The sequence below is a fragment of the Trachinotus anak genome, unplaced genomic scaffold (assembly GCF_046630095.1).
Source record: "Trachinotus anak isolate AG129_WGS33_773 ecotype Australia unplaced genomic scaffold, CSIRO_AGI_Tana_v1 ptg000022l, whole genome shotgun sequence".
Lineage (NCBI taxonomy): Eukaryota > Metazoa > Chordata > Actinopteri > Carangiformes > Carangidae > Trachinotus > Trachinotus anak.
In genome coordinates, this window is record NW_027273873.1 from 599,423 (window position 1) to 617,206 (window position 17,784).

General features: G+C 42.9%; 1 protein-coding gene and 1 long non-coding RNA gene across 8 annotated transcripts in view; one reads left to right on the plus strand and one right to left on the minus strand.

Annotated features, from left to right (window-relative positions):
• The window catches only part of kcnd1 (potassium voltage-gated channel, Shal-related subfamily, member 1), a 54,992-nt gene extending 42,505 nt beyond the window's left edge, over positions 1-12,487 (plus strand). For all 7 annotated transcript variants that reach the window (XM_071458794.1, XM_071458795.1, XM_071458800.1 and 4 more), the window contains 4 exons: positions 1,069-1,152; positions 4,085-4,180; positions 5,770-6,020; positions 6,839-12,487. In XM_071458794.1, the coding sequence (XP_071314895.1) occupies positions 1,069-1,152; positions 4,085-4,180; positions 5,770-6,020; positions 6,839-7,046 (639 nt within the window). In that variant the 3' untranslated portion in view covers positions 7,047-12,487. The remainder of the gene's footprint in view (positions 1-1,068; positions 1,153-4,084; positions 4,181-5,769; positions 6,021-6,838) is intronic.
• A 564-nt stretch (positions 12,488-13,051) lies between these two features.
• LOC139606549 (uncharacterized) lies at positions 13,052-17,578 on the minus strand. Its single transcript, XR_011684651.1, has 3 exons — positions 16,352-17,578; positions 14,580-14,888; positions 13,052-13,607 (listed from the first exon to the last, which is right to left on the minus strand). It is a non-coding gene; the product is annotated as an uncharacterized lncRNA (long non-coding RNA).
• Positions 17,579-17,784: the final 206 nt, after the last annotated feature.

Sequence of the window (17,784 nt, forward strand, 5' to 3'; positions counted from 1 at the left end):
GCTCTTCCTCCTCCTCGTCCTCCTCAGCAGTAGAAACATTATTTTTAGCTCTTATTGTGGTGGGACGTATTAGAGGAGAAGACTCCGACCCCCACAGGCTCGTCCTCGGGGTGTGGGTGTAAAGTGTGTTACCCTCTCTTTACTGTTTAAAAACAGATGCTATACTTTCATTTCTAATTTATTATTGGTTATAGTTATGATAAGTAATATCTTCTAATATCGTCCACACAGCCGTAGTTTGTCTGATCGCGACGCTTCACTCTGGTTCACTTGTCTTTCCAACCACGCCTTGAGGAAAAACCTGTGGTGGTTGTTTTTCCTTTTCTGGGATTCTTTTGTGTGATTTTCCTCTGATCAGCTCTAATGTGATGCAGGCATTTTAACTGTATCCTGAGCCTGAGGCCCAGAGGCTTCCCTTCCTCTGAATGAACCATTTCATCTTCCAGAGCAGGAGATTTACGTCATCACTGTGATCAGCTGGGTTTTCTCCTTCTACTTTTATTTTAAGCTGTTTTGAAGTTCACGTTCTTCATGAAGAGACTAAATGTCAGGTATCCAGTTAGTCTCCACACAGAGCAGGCTGCCGTCTGTGTTTAATAAATACCAACACTTGTGGATATATTTCCTCTTATTTATCTCAGCTGCTGCCACAATAATGTGGTTTCCCTGTGGTAATAACAGCTTCATCCACTCTGATATGAAACTCTGACTCACACCTTAATATGATCACAGATGATTCAAACACCAGCAAACTTCACCTGACGTAGAGCAGCTCCAGGTTTCTGTCTGTCTGAACATCTGGGTTAAATATCTGAGATAATCTCCTTCCAGATGTGTCATCAGTCGACAGTTAAAGGCTCACAATCAACAATCTGCTGCTCTGCTTCTTTAAACAGTGAAATGTACTGAAACGTTACAGCGTCAAAACCTGAGCTGCACTGTAACCTCGATGCTCCTATACTGCAGGTGTGTGTGTGTGTGTGTGTGTGTGTGTGTGTGTGTGTGTGTGTGTGTGTTTGTGCATGATGTGCTGACAGAGCTGTTTTCCTCTGTGTTTCTGTCTGACAGAAAGTGCGCTTGGCTCGGATCCGCATGGCAAAGAAAGGAACAGCCAACGCCTTCCTCCAGTACAAAGAAGACAGAGCGCTCGGGGTGAGACACACACACACACACACACACACACACAAACTGACAGTCAATAGGAAGGCTGTAATGCAGAGAGAGAAACAGGAAGAGGTCAGAGACGGAGGGAAGGAGGGAAACAGAGATGAAAGAGAGACTCAGCAGGGAGGAGGGAAAGACAGGTCGGGGGGGGGGGGGTGTCAAGGATCAGGTGCAGATCTGATCTGTGTGACCAGGTCTCAACAAGTGTAAAGAAACATCTGTACAGTTTGGTCACATCTGTCCAACAAGACTCCACCTCTTCCTGCCCGTCAAAATAAAAGCCACAGACTATGACCTGCAAGATTAGGGTGGCATGGCCGAGCAGGGGGGAACTAAGCTCACACTGACTCCTCCTCTGACTCCTCCACTGACTCCTCCCCTGACTCCTCCTCTGACCCCTCCTCTGACTCCTACCCTGACTCCTTCCCTGACTCCTCCTCTGACTCCTCCACTGACTCCTCCTCTGACTCCTCCCCTGACCCCTCCTCTGACTCCTCCACTGACTCCTCCCCTGACTCCTCCTCTGACCCCCTCCTCTGACTCCTTCACTGACTCCTCCTCTGACTCCTCCCCTGACTCCTCCTCTGACCCCTCCCCTGACTCCTCCTCTGACTCCTCCCCTGACTCCTCCTCTGACTCCTCCTCTGGCTCCTCCACTGACTACTCCCCTGACTCCTCCTCTGACCCCTCCTCTGACTCCTCAGGCCACAGGTGGAGTTAAAGGCCTTGATCAGGTGACATCATCCAGGTAACATGAAGGTTGAGGTCAGAGGTGGAGGTGGAGTCGTGTTCAGCCCTGTCAGGTTTACCTGCAGCTACCAGACGCAGGTGAAGAGAGCACAGACAGACACACAGACAGACAGGAGCTGCTGCCTCAGCAGTTTGGCTCTTCACCAATAGTCCATCAGAGAAGCTTTTTCCCAACAGCCACTTGGCAAAACAACAAAGAAAGCAGGTGAGTTCAGCAGTGAGGGGGGGGGGCGTGGTGGGGTGCCCCCCTCAGCAGCATCTCATCACAGTTTAACTGAACTGAAGCCTCCACACAACGGAGCAGAAACAGCCATGGGTCAGTGAATGCATCGTCTCAACAGCCTCAGCTGCTTCATTAAAACAGCTGTTGATCAGGCTCCATGAAAATAACCAGTTCAACATGACGATAGTTTGGATCAGGTCTAATTATATATTATATATAATAATAATAATTATTATTATTTTTATGTATATTATAGTATATACTGATCTGTTGTGTATTATTCAGCAGGTCTGTGTGAAACATGATCAACAGGAAGTGAAACAAAAAAAAAAGTGACAGTGACCAGACACTAAATGATTTACACACACACACACACACACCAGTGTTATGTCACACAGCTGCAGAGGAGACACACACCTGAGTGTTTTCCATTTGTGGGAAATAGACAGATCCCACTGTGAACACAGAGAATCAGGAGAGTCTGAGGATAAACTGGACGTTAACGTGCAGGTGAACAAACTCACACGTGAACAAACAAACTCACACGTGAACAAACAAACTCACACGTGAACACGACTGAAGATTTTCTCACCTTCAGCTTCATCTCGACAGTCTTTGTGTCTCAGTCAGAGGATGAAACAGTCACTGGGTTTAAATGTTTTATCAGTGAAATGGGTTTAAGCTTCAGGTAGAAGATGAAGACACACACACACACACACAGATATTGTTACCTCCTAATCCCTCTTCAGCACTGAGCAAGAAAGAGGGATGACTGTTGGATTTATAGAGCACATAATGAGGACCGGGGGGGGGGGGGCACGGCAGCAGAAGAGAAAGGAGGAAGTGTAAAATAATAGGATGAAGAAAAAGAGGGGGAGCAAGGGGAGAGAATGAGGAGAGGAAGACAAGTGTGTGTGTAATCTGAGATGGAAGATGAGAGAGCCTCAGTGCAGAGGGAGGGATGGAGAGGAGGAATAAATAGAAGAAGAAGAGGAGGAGAGATTAGCTGGGTGGTGAGGAAGTGGAGAGATGGAGGGGATCAGATTAAAACGAGAGAGGAGACTTAAACATTATCAGACGTCAGGGAGACACATGAACTCAGCTCCTCCAAACTCCTGAAGCTTTGTTTCCCACAGGTTGGTTGTTGAGTGTGTGTGAGTGTGTGTGAGTGTGTGTGTGTGTGTGTGTGTGGTTGTCTGATCATCAGTGTTTCATATGTTCTCACCTGTTCCACACAACCCTGAAGCTCTGGAGGGAGGGGCCACGTCCAGTTTCATCAGAACACACAGGGGCCCGGTTCCAGTCCGGCCCCTCCACCCCTCCCTCAGAGATGCTGTGTAACTGTGAGGAATCACACTCGTCACTCGTGGCTGGGGGGGTTCATTGCTATTTGAATTACATCAGTATGAATCCTCTGAAACACAGCCGCGACGTGTGAGAGGAGAATTATTCATATGAAAACTCTACGTCCTCGTGCTCCTTTATTATTGGACTTTTTCTTAATCTGATTTTTATCTGATTAGATCTTTGTTTTTTTCATATCAATCAATCAAATAAAAACACACAACCCAGATCCTGTAACACACACAAACTCACAGAGCTGAGGCTTTATAAGCCACTCCCACTGAAGGGTCACACCTGATGTAGCAGGAGGGGGAAGGGGAGGGGGAGGGGCCAGAGTGGAGTTGGGTCGCTCTCCGTCTGTCACACTCATACACCTGTTGTCTGCCCGACAACAAAACGCAGCGAGTGACTGAGTGAATGACCCTGACTCACCTGTCAGGTGAGCTGCTTCATGAGCCAGACACCAACAAACTGTGAGGTCACTGACGTGGCTCCTCACAGAGGATCAGTTTAGTCTGAGATAACTGACGGACTTTTATCACATTATTCCAGTTTCATTCACATGTACAACTAATGTGTGTGTGTGTGTGTGTGTGTGTTCAGGACCGGGACAGCGACAGCACAGCTCTGTGTGTGAAGAACAAGTCGGCATTCGAGCATCAACACCACCATCTGCTGCACTGTCTGGAGAAGACGACGGTTCGTCTCACCTCACACATCCTGTACACTGCACACACACACAGGCCGACACACAAACACACACATCTGAGGTCCAAAATTATACGACACTTTTAGATTCTAATGGACAAACACAGGTTTAAAAATACCTTCAGCTTTTCTTCATCTTTGCACAAACGGACCTAAAATAAACTGAGACGCTTTTAAATTCATGTTCCAGTGTCCGTCATGACGTCAGCTCAGGGAGCAGGTATTTATATCCATGTGTAAATATTAACAAATCATGAATCTGCCTGAGGGAGGGGGGGACTTACCGCACAACTGATGCATTTGTTGTGCATTAATCCATCAGATTAAAGCTGCAGAAGCTTGAATGTGTTGATTCATCTGCAGCTGTTTCACCTCTGTGAGGAGCAGTTTGAAAATGGAGACGCAAGAAAAACGATTAGAGATGTTCTGAAACCATGTTTTCCTTCATGATACTGAACGAACACAAACATGACGGCCAGAGAATATTTCTTTGATCTAATTTGACTGTCAATCATAAAAAATAAAAAATCTTCCTACACTAGTGCAGCGCCGTGGAGTTAAAGCCTTGCAAATCGCTGAGGTTTTGCTAACAGCTAATGTTACGCTGTATACTGGGAGTCAGTTCTTCTTCACTGCACTAAAACAGTAGTTGGCTGCACAGTGCACTTCCTGTGAAGGCTGCAGTTCTAGAGCAGCGAAGGAAACTGCTGTTTTGTCTGAGCGTGAAATTATAACGTTTAGTAATAAATTGCGTTATCAGCTGACTTCTGTATTTTAGCAGTGTCAGTATTAAATACACACAAGGACTCAGACTCATGTGAAGCTCAGTTAAAAGGTAAAAAGGCTTCACTGGTTGGTTCATGTAGAAAAGGTGGAAATAAAGAAGCAACTCTGTTTGATGTCGTCTTTAAATAAAAAGCAACAACACAAAGACCTCACACCAAGCATCAAGCTCCACCTACACCCCACCTCTTTGACCATATTTGGATTATCTGGGAGTTAGGGGCGGAGTCAGGCACTGCCAAGATGGTGACGGAGGAGCAGCTTCACTCTGAGCTTCAGAAACCTGTGGGTGACATCGCAGAGGCTCCGCCCATCTGTATTCACAGTCTGTTGGTTAGATTTTTGGTTTTATTCTTGTTTTACATATGTTTCACTTTGAGAGGAGAAACTATGTCGAGGTTCAGGAAAAACTGATGAAAAGGTAGTTGGGATGTTAGTGTCAAAAATCTTGGGATGAATAAAATTGTCAGTTGTGGTTTCAGCGAAATCAACAGGTCAAAGTTCAAACTTTTGTTTCCTTGCATGTGAAATCAAGAACCTGGTTTTCTTCACACTGCCACAAACTGCACACGTGCACAACAACAACACAAACTCTGACAGGCGGAGCAACATGAACTACAGGGTCCATAGAAATAAATGTGATAAGTTAACATCATTTTAAGCCACGCCCCCTCCAGCTGACAGCTCACGCCACAGACTGAGGAGCGAATCTTTCTTTTCCCGTCTCTGACGTGAGTCAGTGAAGTCGTCGTGTGTTTGTCTGTCTCCATGTCTGACGTCTCCCCGTCTCCCTCCAGAACCACGAGTTCACGGACGAGATGACCTACAGCGAGGTGTGTATGACGGAGTCCGTCGGCTTCAGAACCAGTCGCAGCACCTCCCTGTCGAGCCACCAGGGGGGGCAGAACAACTCCACCGGCTGCTGCCCCCGTCGGGCCAGGAGGAGAGCCGCCATGCGACTGGCCAACTCCACAGTGTCCGTGAGCCGAGGCAGTGTCCAGGAGCTGGACACCCTGCACATCAAGACCACCTCCATACCCCCACAAACGTAAACACACACTCTTCACTGAAGACAGACAAACGCACACAATGATACACAACACAGAGACGTTTCCCTCTCCTCCTCCTCCTCCTCCTCCTCCTCCTCCTCCCGTCTCTGCACCTTCATCAAGTCGTTCTCTTTCAGCTCCAGAATAAACACGAATGAGTTTGAACAGGGGCTCTCGTCCTGTGTTAGGCAGCCCCCTGGTGGTCTGTGAAGGCAGCGCAGGGGCTTCAATAATGTGGGTCACTGCAGGAGTCACTATTTTTTATTTTATTTTTTTAACACATTTCCATGTATTAATTATTGTTTATGAATTAATCAAATTCATGTAAACATATAAAACCCAGAAAAGTCAAGCACAGACCAGTCAACTCTGTTCCAAGAAGCCTGAGCTCTGCTTTAATGTCACGTCCAGGTAACACCTTCAGATTCACACCTGAAAATCAGGCTGTAGGTTTGGTCTCAACTTGGACACAACAACACACAGAGGACTGAACTGGTTTATTAATATAAGATCTGTATTTATATTTAATAAAAACTATCCACAGTAACAGACCAAAGAATAAAAGAAAGTGAACTTTAGGAAAAGACCTGGAAACAGAAAAGAGAGAAACATCAACATGTTTATATTCAGAGCTACAGTTTCCCCTGATTCACATTTCAAACCAGCTACAACAGTAAAGTTCTGCTGATCCAGTGAAGCCTCGGTCTGAACAGTCTCAGTGTGACGGGGGGGGGGACTCAGGTCTCTAGTGTTGTGTTGTATTTGTGCGTCTGTTGTGTAGACTTCAGTGTGAGTGTATCTGTCTCTCCCCCCTCAGTCGTTCCAGTCTGAACGCCCAGGCGGACGACCTCAAGCTGAACTGCGGGGAGCAAGACTTCACCGCCGCCATCATCAGCATCCCCACGCCACCCGCCAACACGCCTGACGAGAGCCTCCCCCCGTCGCCCGCCCCCATCCCCGGCATCCTGCGCAACACCCGCGCCACCACCTACACCCACGAAACTGTCAAAATCTCCTCCTTATAACCTCTGACCTCACCTGCAACCTCCTCCCCCCTCTGTCACCCACCCTGTCACCCCACCCCCCCACTCCCCAACAGTCCCCCCCATGAACTCTGAACCTTAAAAATCCCCTTGAACCTCTGACCCTGAACCAGAGGCGCTGCTAGCTGCGATTTCGGGGACAAAGACGGAGACTTCAAGTACCACCGGTCGCTTCACCTCCTCTCACCATTTGTGGATGACGTGGACTGAACCATTTCATCCAGAGGCAAAACAGACAAAGACACAAACTGGGATCTGATGAGAGACAGGAAATCAAGGACGTCTCCTGAAGACTTTCTGAGTCCTCAGAATCCCCCTCTCATGTATTTTAGACACCAACAAGCACTTGACCCCTGCACAATTTTGACTTTTGGGCCTCATTGCACAAACAAACCCAATGACGGGTTGGTTCATCCTTGACCGGCAAACAGGAATCATGCTTCCACAGAGGGACATTCAGCACCTGGAGACCAACTGATGGACCAGGTTCACTGGGTCTGTTTCACGCCCCCACTGAACATACAGGAGGGGCACAACATGGCAGCTGAGGATGGTGGTCTGTTTTCGAAAGACAAGTTGATGTGTTGGTTTTGTCGGTGAACCTGAGGGACTGCAGACAACTGGAGGATCCAGATTCAGCTGGTTCAGCGGCAAACTCATCTGTGATTGGAGAAAGACGAGATGGAGACGAACTGTAGACAACCAACCAACGGTCGGCGGCTTCAGAGGCCACGGACACAACCTCTTGATGACTTTAGATGTCGGTTGTTGTCGGGAACAGATGATGTTTCTCAGGCCAATTAAAGAGTGAGGTGTGGGTCGGTGGTTTGGCTTCATTCAAACGGGTCCAGACTGGATCTGAGAGGCCTGACTGCAGAGAAACTGCTGCTCAGGATGATGTTGGACCTCTCTTGTTAGAAATGTAAAAGTTGTAGGATTAAGCCCCAACAGTGGGTCGGAGGAGTTGACAGTCAAACGGAGTTCGGAGCAGGTACGAACGATCTCTTCACTGGCTGTGAATCAGTTTTTAGAAGGTAAGGAAACGATGACCGAGAACTCTGGACCTTTCATCAGGATCCGGTTCTGAGAGGAGAAAGAAGATGAAACTGTTGGAACGATCATCCAGACGCTGCTGAAACATGTGAATCTGACACATGAACCAAACTGAACTGGGTTTAACTGATCTATGCTGAGCCTGATACTGTTCACACATCTACACTGAGCTGACCGGAACTGGTCTCAGAAGAACTGGATTTACCTGGTTTTCTGAAATGAGACTGAGGAAAGAAAAGGTTTAAATGCGGGATCTCGGCCTGGATTTATCTGGTCTGATGTGAACCGGTCTGGTCTGGCTGTAGCCTAGGAGTGTTTTTCAGTGTGATGCTGACGCCCAGACTGGGAACGAAAGCCTTTTACTTTTCAAAATATGCAACATTACAACAAGCAGGAAAATAGCATCAACAATGAACAGACTAATAATAATAACAACAATAATAATGTGTGTGTTAAACAACTACAGTCGTTATTGCAGGGAACAAAAATGTAAAGCAACTAAGAAATTCAGTTGTTATGTGATCTGTTCAGTGAGAGAACACAACAACTACTCTGCAATAGATTTCATGGGAAAGGGAAATGCAACACCAGAAGCTCTATAGCAGTGACATCACCTTTGTCCTGGTGACATCATGTTGTCCCGGTGACATCACGTTGTCCTGGTGACATCATGTTTGTCCTGGTGACATCATGTTGTCCCGGTGACATCACGTTGCCCTGGTGACATCACGTTTGTCCCGGTGACATCACGTTGTCCCGGTGACGAGCAGGTAGTTTTCCAGCACTTTGATGGCGGCGGTAAAGATGCTGCAGCAGCGACGCTGTCACTTGAATCCCCTCAACATGAAGCAAACCTGCTCTTGCAGAATAAACAGTGAGATCATATTTAATCTTGTGTGCACAGTAGATGATGTTAGCGATCACTGTTATGTTAGCATTAGCACAGGGCTGACATTTGTGGTAGAAATAATAGAAGCAAGCACTGCTCCTTTTATTTTCCCTGCTAAAACTAGCGACCTCCTGGTCCCCTCAGCCTCCTCTTCAGGTCAGCAGAGACTGTGAGGAAGCTCGACATCAACAGAGAGAAAAATCTGTATCTTCAGTTCAACCAGTGAGAACGCTTCACCAAACCCTGCAAACCCCCCCTCCCAACGCCTGGTCTCTGTTCCATGAGCCTCTGTAACTCAGACACGTGTTCCTGTGGGTTAATTCCCATATTATAAAATCCCCTTCAGTTTAATTCAATACAACTTTATTTCTCCCTGACAGTAAAACTGTAGCTCAACACAACAGACGACGACAGCAGATCCTGATGGTCACACGCTGTTAGCTTGAAAAGCTCTGTTTGGAACTGGTCATTAATCATCAATAAATAACCACAATATATATATATATATATATATATATATATATATATAATTTATTTGCCCTTATATATCAAAAATATAAATAAATAAATATAAATAAAGTTATTCGGTAAAATGAATATCAAACACAACAATATAAAAATACAGGTAATGAGGTTGTGCATAAATTTATATAAAACAGAAACAGTGAGGAATTGACATATAACATTATCTATGAGCTTAATGGAGTTAAATATGAATTGAATTGAAATATTTTGTCAAAGCCATTTAGTTAACAAGTTAACTTTCTAGTCCTACAAGTCGTCACTTCGTCACAAAAATGGATTTTAGGTTCCATATTTCAGATCTTAAAGCTCCATATTTGAACTTCTGTGTTTTATCTGAAGTGTTGATCTCCATCAGAAGATATATTTTTGGTTTTAAGAACCAAAAACCATCTCAGTGTAGTTTTACATCTCCTCTCTCAGGTTCTCTCTGGAGCTTTAGTAACAACAGGTCAGTCAGCCAATCAGAAAAGAGGATCTGAGCCTCTCTTCTGATTGGCTGACTGTTTTCTGAGCGATCCAATAAAAATACAGCAGATTTCAGGTAAACACTCACAGAAACCAAGTCCTGTAAGATTGGATGGTGGGTCCGAGCGGGCGTGGCTTGGGGCATGGCTGAGGGCGGTGACTCAGCTTTGTTGTGACATCACAGAGTTACAACAAAAAAAGACATGAAAATTTCACTTTATCCAATATGGGTCCTATAAATAATAAAAATAACAAATATCTGTTACGTCTTTGTTAGAATGAGGTTTTCAGAAGTTACTGTTCAGCAAAGCAGCTTAAAAACAGGAGCTTTGCTTTTCTCTGTAGACGTTTCCTTTAAAATTTGCAGCTTTGTGCTATTTCTCAAACACACGTTGAAATTGCAAAATATTGAATATGTCAGCTCATGATGTCCCAGATGCAGAGATGTGCTGGAAACGATCGGATGACCGGAGTTCGGCATCAGCTACATGTGACTGAAGCTGCGAGTATTTCGGTGAAGCATTTCCCTGACCATTCACAGGCAAGTGTGAGTGAGTGACACACCGACAGGAGACGAGACGTACATACTGTAACATATTTTGTATCATAAACTTTCACCTGCATCTTCCAATCAAATCCCCAAACCCAGAAAAAAAAAGAAAAAAGATAGAGATGAAAGTCGTCGGGTATCTGACAGGCATTCCTCTGTGCATGAGCCTCGTACAGTAGAAGTAGCACTACTGATCATAGACGTTTATCGACCATATCAGAGAAAAAAAGAGAAAAAAACAACACAGTGGGGAAAAAATCTCATCATCTGTTCTTTTGCATGACGACTCTTATTTTGTTCTCTCCTATCAGTCGTTTGTTTCCTCATCCCCGCCCCCGACCCGAAGACTTTTCAAGACGAGTGTTTGCGCCACCGAGAAGTAATAAAACAGATGATATGAGAGAATTATTGATTTCAAAAATAAAAATCATTCAGGCATGTTCCTCGCCAGAATGCAAAGTGTTTGTGTGTGTTTGTATGAATGTGTGTGTGTTTGTATGAATGTGTGTGTGTTTGTATGATGAGCAGTCACAAATATGCATGGATACCGTTATAGGTATTTTATCTGTTTTCTCTGGCAGTTTGAAGAGACGACTGAGAGGAGGCTGAACGTCCTGTCTGTTCAACACATGGACCTTTTCTCTTTTTAAACTGTCTCCATGTTTTCACTCTGCTCTGTGGCTGTGGCTCCCAGACAACCTCCACTCCCACAGCTTCATCATTTAACACTAACCTGACTGTCGAAATTCACTTTTCATTTATTTTATAATCAATAAAAGAAAATTGCCCTTTAAACTTCAAATGTACCCTTTACATTTGTATATGTAGTAATTTAACAAAATTCATGATGAATCATTATTGTACAAATAAATTATTTTATTGTAAACATTTCACAATAAAATAATTTATAGTGAATTTCTTAACATTTCTACATATGATAATATTACAAAATAAAATTATTCCAACTCAAAGTCCAGTTAGCAGCTTTTCTACCAGAGCTTTCAATGTGCCTTGAGTCAGGATTAATACATTAATTGGCTGATACAGTAATTGGTGCTGGAAGTTAATTCATTCTCTGACATAAACAATACCTGATTTTAAAGGATCAATTTATGACTGAAAATGATTAAATAAATTCTCTCCAGTTACTAATTAGAATATTAAACTATTAAACACTTTTGTGTTAAATCAGCCTGTTGATGAATTTATGTCCATGTTCCATATAAATGAACTTTATTCCCTCAGTCTCCAGTTTTACTAGAATTTGTTTGACATTTCGTTCACATATTTAAATGATAATCAATATACAACGTTAAATTAAATATTCATTGAGATTCTGCTCGTGCTGAGGCTTGTGGGTAACGACTGGGAACCACAGCTCTACCTGTGACGCCGTGAAGCAAATTCCACCTGCATCTGACCAAAGACTTTTCCCTTCAACATTTTATTATTGTCTCAATACTTTTTAGAGGAAAATTATGAAAGAAAACAAAATTTGAACATATCAAAAAACTACAAAAAAATGTTTTTTTCATTTTGTCCTGTATCATTTCATGGTGCGTTGTCATGTGGCACATTGAGGGATCCAGACCCACAGGTTGGAAACCACTGCTCTAGACCAAATGAGAAGAAAGAAAAAGAAAAATCCTGAGTTACTGATTTTATGAATCTGTGAAGCTGAAACTTTTTATTTTCAGATTGTCTCAGTGGTTCAGTTCCCGTCTGATGACGAACCAACAAACTGTTCATGTGACAAATATGACAAAGCACATTCAGCTGGTTTCAGACAGGGAACTGAAGGACATGACGTTCAGTCTCAGAGAGAGAGAGAGAGAGAGAGAGAGAGAGAGAGAGAGAGGTGGTGAATGAGTGGAGGAGAAAACAGCATTAAAGCACAGAGGTGTATATTCCATTCCACTAATAAAGACAACAGAAACCAGATCAGGCTGTGCCTCGTTTTTCCTGTGATACAACCCGCAGCAGTGTCTCCTGAAGTAGCACCCCTACGCCAGCAGGTGTACTGGATCTTGGTTGGCATGGTTACGATAATAAACACACAGATTGTAATGAGAGTGGTAAACACCCATGGCTTGGTGAGGTTCAGGAGAAGATGGTGATTTGGGTTAAAATAATTACTTCCTCAACATTAGACGACCATTGTTGTCATGGTTACAATAATAACCTCCTCCTGACGTGGACTTTGTCGCTCTATAAACTACGTCACCGCACTTTTCCCTTTGCTCCTGTCGACATTACTACAACCACTAGATGTCACCTAGCAACAGAACCTAACGACGGGTCATAGTAACCTGCTGACAGATGACCTTTGACCTCGTTACGGGAAGTACAGATGTGTACTTGTACTTCACTGCCTTTCAGAGAGTAAATATCATACACTACATTTATCTGACTTTTTTTTTACTGTTAGATTTTTGCATCCAAAAACAGGAAGAGCTTATTAAAAAGACACTTTATTATAAATGAAGTACAAACAAACAGCTGACTGACAGAAAATGAATCAGAAATTATTTAGATTATGATCTCAGTCCTTTTCATGCAAAAATCACTTCAAACACTTTTCTTTAAATGTATTTTTAATAACTTTGAGGTTTGGACTGAACAAACATTGTGAAGGTTTCACTTCAAGCTGTGAGTAACTGTGACGGCGTCTCACTATTTTACGTCTTTCTATAAACAAACGATCAGCAGATTAATCCATAATCAAACCAGTCATTAACAGTGGTGCTAAATACAAAGCTAAAAACTAGCTGCACCTCAACCAGCTACAACAGTAAAACAATACTTCCACATTAATGCATGAGTGATGATAATCTGTACTTCACACACATTATAATCAAATCATAATACAAAAATAAAGACTGAAATAATTCAGTTAATAAAGAAAAAAGGGAAATAATTGTACTATTAATGTGCTTTTCATTTAAATGCAGACATAAGGAAATACATGTGTGTGTTTTTATGATGAGCAGTCACAAATATGGCCCTCAGGGGACACTGCTGATCATGGTGTTACCCGTGGTCCCTGTGGTCTCCGTGGTACCTGTGGTAAATCACAAAGTTACTGTGAGTGAAAAAACAGTTTTGGTTGTTAAGATCAGGATCAACCTGTTTTCGACAGACTGCAGCATAGAAACTGAAGCAGCGACCTCCAGTGGCCAGGATGTAGATTACAAGTCAGGTGATCATGAGAGATGAGCACAAGCTTGATGATGCAGAATTAAAATTGTACCATTGATGGTCTCCAGAGGATGAACCCTCTGATCTTTGTCATGAGGTCGTTCTTGGGGTTTTAATGAACCATCTCAACAACTGTTGGATGGTTTGTGATAAATGTGGTTCAACAATCATGTTCCCCTCAGGATGAACTGTAGGTAATTAGATCACCATCAGGTCACATTTTCCTTTGTCCAGTAGTTTGGTTTATGACCAAATATCTGCAAAGCTAATGACATTCCCATCAGCCTCAGCTGCACAAATGTTGGCATCCACACTAGACCAATTAAGACCAATTTTCTGCTGAAAGCCACACTGCTATTATATTTAGAAAATGTAGCAGAAATTAAAGCTCCATATTTTAACGCCTCTGTGTTTTATCTGAAGTGTTGATCTGGTTTTAAGAACCCAAAACCATCTCAGTGTAGTTTTACATCTCCTCTCTCAGGCTTCTCTCTGGAGCTCTAGTAACAACAGGTCAGTCAGCCAATCAGAAGAGAGGATCTGAGCCTCTCTTCTGATTGGCTGTTTTCTGAGTGATCCAATAAAAATAGGCTCAGTTTCTGAATACAGGCTGTGTGCATTTCTCTGTGGACTGAGGCTTTGATACTTTAAAACACATTAAACACAAATTTAAACACACATTTAGACTGGGTGGAGCTTTAACCAAACACAGAATCTGCCAAATTCTTTAATGATGAAATGGGGAGGAGAAAGAAATCAGCTTTAATGTTCATGTACATACAGATTTTTTTTTTAATCACTCAAAAACAAAGACAAATGTTTTGTTTAACTGTACCTCAGACATTTCGAAGCTTGTCCCAGGGTTCTGCTGTGGACCTGCTGATCTGGGGTTACATGATACATCCATAACCATTTTCTCTGGAACACACCAACTTGCTGTCCAGTCATTTTTCATGGAGGTGTCGATTGTTTCACTCAGCTCTGCTTTTAATGCATCTCTCAGTTTTTCCGTCACCAGGTTTTCGCCCTCTTCCAAAATAATTTCTCCAGCAGCAACAGGCCATTTTGACCATTTCCTCCATGGTAACGACAACAGAAGGGCAGCCAGGAATATCATACCAGTGAATATGGGCAAGCCATAGACCTGCAAAACAACGTCACAGAGTCATATGTTTGTACAAAATCTTAATTTGAAGCAGCATGACCACAAAATTTTCAAAGTAAAAGTAGTCTACCTTAAGTTTGTATTTAAGGACACTTGAGAAAAATGTATTTACTTTCCACAACTGGCTGCACAGAAGCATGTAGCAAACAACATACACACCATGAATATAATGAAATGAGTCAATAAGGAACCTGAAGATTCCTCCTCAGGAAAGTCTCTCAGGAGGAGGAGGAGGAGGAGGAGGAGGAGGAGGAGGATGACAGCAGGGTGAAGCAGTTACTGAATTAATTGTGTTAATTCCGTGAGTTTAGTTTTATTATCTTGTTTTTTAAATTCAAACATTATCACTGTTCTACGTCACCATGATAAAAGTATAGACTTACAATAGACTTAAAATGCAGGTTTTAGTTCCACCTGCTGGTTCTGAAGATGCTCTCTGGGTGACCTGATAGTGCATACATATATATATATATATATATACATATATATATATATATATATATAAATTTGACCAAAACCAATAAACATTTTTCTTAAAAGACTAAAACTAAGTCGTAATCAATGAACTCTGATATGCTGCGATTTCCTCTGGTAACTCTAGAAAATTGTTTGTGTTTGGATTGCTGCCCATTAAATAGCAATTTAAGTTGGTTTAGGTGGATGAAATTCAGAGTTTATCACTAATGAAGAAGAACAGCAGATTACAGTGTGAGCATTAAACAGTACAATGTAAATGTAATGAATAATCACAAGATTATTTTTATACACTGAAAAGAGTGATGGTCGTGCAGAGAGCCTTGTGTCAATTAACTTTTAATCAACCTTCTAGAAAACAACTAAAATACATGAAGACACTGTGATAAAACCAGCTCTTTGATGCTGTTTTTCAGGTTATCGGCCTGCCTCTTCTCTTCTGCATCACTTTGGTGTTTGCCCTCATATCACCAATACCACGGCAGAAACGTTGCCGTCCTGTTTGTTGCAGTGAAGAAGGTCTCTCTGATGAGATATATTTGGAAGAGGAGGAAAAACTTGATACAGAGGAACAGAGAAAAACTGTGGAAGCAAAGCTAAAACCCAATGACAATGTGAATACAGATAAAAGTGGAGGATGTTCTGATGATACCAAATATATATATATATATATATATATATATATATATATATATATATAGTGCATACTACATGGGCTCAAAAGCCCTGAGCAGAAAGTCCCTGGTTTGATTCCTGGCCAGGCAGACAATTTGCTACAGATCATTCTTCCCCTCTCTCCTGTCTGTCTCCACTGGTACTACCTAATATGGCCAAAAAAGATGCTCTTACTTTGATGTTAAGATGCTTTTATTAACATCTCTTCAGCTTCACAGGGTTTGTAAGATGGTCGTCTTAACCTCGGCTCTATATATGGGCTGACTGACAGTCATGTCAGGATAAATACTCACCATCGACTGGTTTTTCAGCTCTGTGGTGATTTTTCCAGCTTCAGTCTTGTTTCTGCAGCTTGCTTGTTTTCTAGCCTCATCATTGTAACAGCAAACATACCAATCTCCATCCAGTAACACAGAGACTGGCCACAGCAGACCAATGAAAACTGCTTCAAGAATGTGACGGCATAAAACCCCACAAAAGCTCCGCTTACGGTTTGCCAAAGTGAATTTCCAGACTCTCTGAAAGTTTTCGTTCCGCCACAGAATCAGGACGAGTATTAAAACTGCTGGCAGAGTCATGTACAACCAGCATTCAGCGTGTTGGTCTCCACAGCTGCACGGCAGGTCCTTGTTAAAAATGACATGGTAACAAAAAACCCCAATGGCTGCAACATAGTTCCAGCCATTCTTAGAGAGTTCAGTTATTAAAACTTTCAGCGCTGGTAGAATTTTAGAGTTTGTCATGTTTGGTTGATATATCCTGTACCAACAGGGGTCCAAGCCTTCTTATCAGTTGTTCTTATCAGGGAGGCAGCAGAGTGAAGCCAGAAGGACGCTTTGTGTTTGTGTCAGAGGCACTTGCACCACTCAGTAGTGTTTCCTCAACCACACCACACCATGCATGACACCCCCACCCCCCCAGTGCCTGCTGTCCTCAGCCAAGTGGAGGGTGGGGCTGTCAAGATGTTTCTGGAGCTGCATGAGATAAAATAGCCCTGAATTTTGAATTGAAGCTCCTGAACATCAGCATGCACAACAATATGCACAAGCTTTTTGCAACAACAGGAAAAGCTTGGTTTCCTGTTGGTACAGTATATATTCAGATGTTAAAGGCTGCAGGTCCCCAACCTTCCACCAAACATGGAAAGCCTTAAGAGAGCACTAACTTCAGTTCTTACTGAATTCAGTAAAACGCTCAACATCTATGGCGCGGTCATTCTGATTTTTTCTTACCATGTCATATTGGACAAGGACATGCCGTGCACCTGCAAGGGTCAGTTCAGAGACTGCTGGTTGTACATGACTCTGCCAGCATTTTTATTATTTGTTGTAATGCTCTGGGTGGGCAAAACCTTTCAGAGAGGCTGTAAATTAAATTTGGCAAAGTGCTGATTAAAAGAGAAACAGCTTCAACCACAACTTCCATGGAAATGACTCAATCTACAAGTTCTCAGCCACAGACTGAATCCTGATCTCATGTCTAGTCATGTAAAGAGGTTATCCATTTGCCAGTGTTTTTGATCACTTCAACATTAGATGATGAAACCTAAAACAATACTGTAATACTGGGAAAGTATTTCAAAGTTGTGCCTGATAAGGATAAGATGATGCATTGGATGTATAGTTGCTCAGGGGGTTTCTGAAGATGTATGAAACTCCACTCCAGGTTGTCTTTTGCTCTTTTCTTTGCTTGACCTATATTGTGCAACTTGGCTATTTTTCTATCA